The 4,765-nt window shown below is 43.9% G+C and overlaps 1 protein-coding gene across 1 annotated transcript; it reads left to right on the forward strand.

Annotated features, from left to right (window-relative positions):
* Positions 1 to 262: 262 nt before the first annotated feature.
* On the forward strand, positions 263 to 3,336 carry LOC104588346 (protein kinase PINOID-like). The gene is made up of 2 exons (XM_010246228.2): positions 263 to 1,735; positions 2,413 to 3,336. The coding sequence occupies exons 1-2, from the start codon at positions 1,161 to 1,163 to the stop codon at positions 3,191 to 3,193; spliced, it is 1,356 nt and encodes a 451-aa protein (XP_010244530.1). The 5' UTR covers positions 263 to 1,160; the 3' UTR covers positions 3,194 to 3,336.
* The last annotated feature ends 1,429 nt before the right edge of the window (positions 3,337 to 4,765 follow it).

A 4,765-nucleotide genomic window follows, 5' to 3' on the forward strand; every position in this document is an offset into this window, starting at 1 on the left:
AGAAAACTAGAATACCCCTAGTTTTCCTCGATATTACTAAAGTGCCCCCAATTGCACTCTGAACCTCTGAAGCGTGACGACCATTGGCGACACGTGAAAGCCCGACAAACGACCAATGAGGCACGTGTTAGCCAGGAAAAAAGCCTGTCTACTGTAGATACACGAGCGCACGATAGAACTACTGTTCCTCACGTGTCAAAGTAACCATGGTTAACAAGGGTGAACCCTTTGCCTTATATCATACGCCGTGCGTATATAACACACAGCAACCATTATCGTTGCCAACCGTCCAACCCGAACGAAGGCAGCAGAGAAAACGAAAGCTGGTTTTGGCTTTTGTTTTTTATGTTTCTCTCTCTCTTTCTCTCTCGCTGAGAGAGTCTTCACTCTTTAACAGTCGAAACTGATTTTGAAAACGATGAGAGATAGGCTGGTAGGACAGAGAGGGGCTTGATCTACGGAAACCCTAATAACTTTGTTCTGCAAGCAGAGAAAAGCTGCGATTTCTGGGTATAGTGAACAGTGTTTTGACAAAGGGTTGAAGCGGAAGGTCCTTTAATGGCGGTTTAATCGATGTTTATTGGTTGGGAGAAGAAATATAACACAGGAGGTGTGCTCATGGCGAAAAGGACGCGTTTTTGACGGTTCGTTGCGGAAAAACGAATCTGGATTGTTTTTCGATTGTCGGAGACAGGAATTTGGACTTGGAGACAACGATTCCAAGCTTTCAAAGAATCAAGGCCTCTCCCTTTTGGCTGTTGTCGTGGTGTTTTCTTAGTGTCGCGTCACGATCCTCGGATTTCTTCGATCTTCTTCGTATCTGATTCGAGAACGAGCGGAGAACGTACAAGAAATACTAGTGAAGCCCCCTGTTTCCTCACGTTCCGAGGATAGCTCATCCGTCTTTGCTTGCTGGAAGCTTTCTTTTCCATTTTTTTCTCTTTTTCGAGCTTTGATTCTTGGTGGAGAAAAGATTAGATTCGGCTCTTGTTTGATTTCTTCGATACTAGCAGTAGTTGCTTGCATTGCTCTGCGTGGTTGGGAAAAGGAGATACTTTATATATCTCTGAGAGCTTTTTCAGACGAAAAGCAGTGTTAGAAGGAGATCTTTCGAGTCTGAAAAGAGCGTCGTAGAGGTGAAGTTAGTGTTGGACCTTAAAATGTACGAGTTATTGAGGGATTCAGACGGTGAAATCGGTTCTGAAACCCTAAATTCTAGCCAAAGTTCGATGAGCAGCGATAGCTGCAGTAGCTTCAGTCGTCTCTCATTTGACGCTCTTGAAATCCCCGCCAAAGCTTCTTACTCTCAGGAGAGCTTTGCCTTGAAGCCTCACCGGTCGTCGGATTACGCGTGGGAAGCCATTCGTTCCGCCACTTTCCACCGCAAAAACGGCTTGAGCTTTAGAGACTTCAAGCTCATTCGCCGAATCGGGAGCGGCGACATTGGGAGCGTTTATCTGTCCCGTCTAAGAACACACGGCGCCGGCGAAGACGGCTGCTATTACGCGATGAAGGTGGTGGATAAAGAAGCGTTGGCATTGAAGAAGAAGGTCGAGAGGGCGGAAACGGAGAAGCGGATTCTGAAGATGTTGGACCATCCTTTCCTGCCAACCCTTTATGCAGAATTCGAAGCTTCGCATTACACTTGCGTAGTCATGGAGTTCTGCTCTGGTGGTGATTTGCATACTCTCAGACACAAGCAGCCTGGAAAACGTTTCTCGTTGAGCTCTGCAAGGTACGTTAATGGAAACTCTCCTTTTTTCCCATACAAATATTTTAAAAATGGAAAAATACTATTTTACAGATCCTGCTTCTTATGGTCTGAGTATTAAAAGGATATTATCTGCTCCCCAACTTAGTACAGAGATACTATTTAAAATTACAGAAAAGCTGCAACTTTTTGGAGTTAGAAACCTTTATCACCAAAAAAAAATTGCAATCTTTAAGCAAAGAAAATGGCTCTACCAAAAAATTAGAAAAGAAATTACTTCTGCCTGTTCTTTCTGCAATTGGATTAATCTTAAATCCTGTTTGCATTTTTTTTTCTTTTTTTCTCTTCTGCTACGGTGATGACTCGGATGCTTGTTATCGAAAACTTCTCGTCCTCTGTTTCACAGTCCGTAGTTCTCCGTTAATGGAAAATATCCATTTCCCTATTTTCTGTAAATCCATTCTTCGGAATATTTATTTTGTTCGTTGCAGAGGTTTTCTGAAATCCTCCGCCGAAAATCTTACTTTCATATCTTTTCCTTTTTTATCAGCCATTGCAGCAGGAAATCGCGGATTTTCGAGGATTTTGATTTCCATATTTTGCTTCTTTGAACTAGACCGATTTGAATCGGGCTGAATCGGATTGCACTCGTCTGTGTCAAGATTAATTTTCTGATTCTGTGATATTTGGGGATTTTTCAGGTTCTACGCAGCGGAGGTTCTTGTAGCTTTGGAGTACCTCCACATGATGGGGATTATCTACAGAGATTTAAAACCAGAGAACGTTTTGGTTAGATCCGACGGTCACATCATGTTATCAGATTTTGACCTCTCTCTTTGCTCTAATGCAATCCCAGCCGTTGAATCCCCTGACTCATCGCCCGACCCCACAACTACTTCATCGCTGTCCTCGACTAGCCGGGCGCGTACACGTTCGTCCTCATCGTTGTCTTGCCTTTACAACCGGCTCTTCCGGTCGCGTAAGGTGCGGACCGTGTCAATGAACCGCCGGTTCGTTGCAGAACCGGTTTCCGCCCGTTCATGCTCCTTCGTCGGGACTCACGAGTACGTAGCACCAGAGGTGGCTGCCGGGAAGTCGCACGGAAACGCCGTAGATTGGTGGGCCCTTGGGATCTTCATCTACGAGCTTATCTACGGCCGTACACCCTTTTCGGGCGAGACAAACGAAGCTACGCTGCGAAACATAGTGAAAAAGCCGTTGTTTTTCCCGACGGAATCTCCGGCTAGTGCGTCAGAAGTCCATGCACGTGATCTGATCTCCGGCCTACTGGTCAAAGATCCGGCGACGAGGCTGGGGTCGAAAAGGGGAGCGGCCGACGTTAAGACACACCCCTTCTTCAAGGGATTGAACTTCGCCCTTATACGGTCCTATAAACCACCGGGCATTCCGAGTCTCCGGCGCGTCTCGTCCTGCCACGAGCGGTTGAAGAAATCGTCTTCCTCCAAGTTCGACTACTTCTGAGTTCTGAGTTTTGGATACCTCCACGTGCCACGTGGCAAGATTTTTGATCTTCCTACCCAGCACAGTGCGACACTGTAAATTCGGATTTTCTCTTCTCATCTATTGTACTTCGACAGTTAATACTACTGGAACGTTGGCCGAAACGTGTCGTGTCGGGCTACAGGAATCGGATACCATAATATAATAAAAAATAATTTATCGGGTACGGGCTGGTATTACTGGCTCCAGACATGACAAAGACAAAACCTATCTAATACTGATCAGATTTCAAACGGCACTAAATTATGTACGTGTGAGTTGGTCTTGGTCCTGCATTTATTATAGACTTTGACCCTAATTAGGTCAGTGTTAAGAGTGCTTATCGGCGCACGTTAGGGGGGCCCAGGCTTTTTAAAAAGTAGAGAGAATCTCAGCCATTAGATTGGGAGACCATGACATCACCATTGGGGAACCAATGGCACGGATACCCATGTTAATCTTTTGACTGATGGATCCAATTAGTGTCTAATGATCCTTGGTATCCGACATTAGGGGTTTATAATAATGATCACGTGGCAAATAGGAGAGTTGTGGGGTATAATTGAGACAGAAGCAAAGGAATCTTGTAACGAATCAACGGCCCAAATTAAAAGAAGAATAATTTAGGAAATGGAGATTAGTTTAATAATAATATAGGTGAAGAATTAGGAAGTAAGGAAGGAACAAAGGGACGAGGGAGGAGACGAGGAGGGAAGGGGGACACATGGGGCTGTCCATGTGATCACCTGCCAACCAAGCAGTCCAACCAGGACCAGCTCACTTAAAGCACTGTCTCTACTTTACTGTTCCAAAACACCCCCCACCTCAGAAAAAGAAAGAAAGAAAGCAGCTGTTGCAGCTCCTAACCAACCGGTTTCTTACACGTTTCCTACTGCATAACCTTCCACGTGGTAAATTTTTAGGCCAACCCAAAAGGGAAAAAGAGAAAAGGGTTTCTCTGTATAATGAGTCTGATTATATATAAAAGGGTAATTTCCAAGGGAAGCCATTGGGGTCAACTTTTGCTGCCTTTTTGGGGATATAATTAGTGCTTCTTGGCTTTAATTTATTGCTCATTGGAATGAGAAATTTGGGGATGATCTAATTTGAGTGTCTTTCCAAAGGCCTTGACTTTTTACACAAACAAAGACATTATCACATTCCACACTGCTGTCTTCAAGTCAGGTGAGGAAACAGGCTCTGGAAATTTTTATTTAGAAAGTGGAGAGTGTCACCAAGATTACCTAACACAGTATAGAATAATAGATATATATATAGAGAGAGAGAGAATAACTAATTAAAAAGGTTTGTTATCAGAAAGGAGGGAGAAAAGAGAGGGAAGTGGGTGATTGTGTTTGTCTGTTGTGGGGTAAGCATTTGTCTGATCTAACTGTAGAGGGTATTTTGAATTACCCAATGACAGATGTTTGAGGAATCGGTGAGAGATTGAAAGGTCAAGAGGATTTAAGCTTTTCCATACAATTGCTTAAATTAGGAAATGATTCCTAATTAGGGTTAAGTGTGTGAGAAGTAAGAAAGCAGATTTGAGTTGTG

Source organism: Nelumbo nucifera, chromosome 3 (assembly GCF_055504915.1).
Source record: "Nelumbo nucifera cultivar China Antique chromosome 3, China Antique-T2T, whole genome shotgun sequence".
Taxonomy (NCBI): Eukaryota; Viridiplantae; Streptophyta; class Magnoliopsida; order Proteales; family Nelumbonaceae; genus Nelumbo; species Nelumbo nucifera.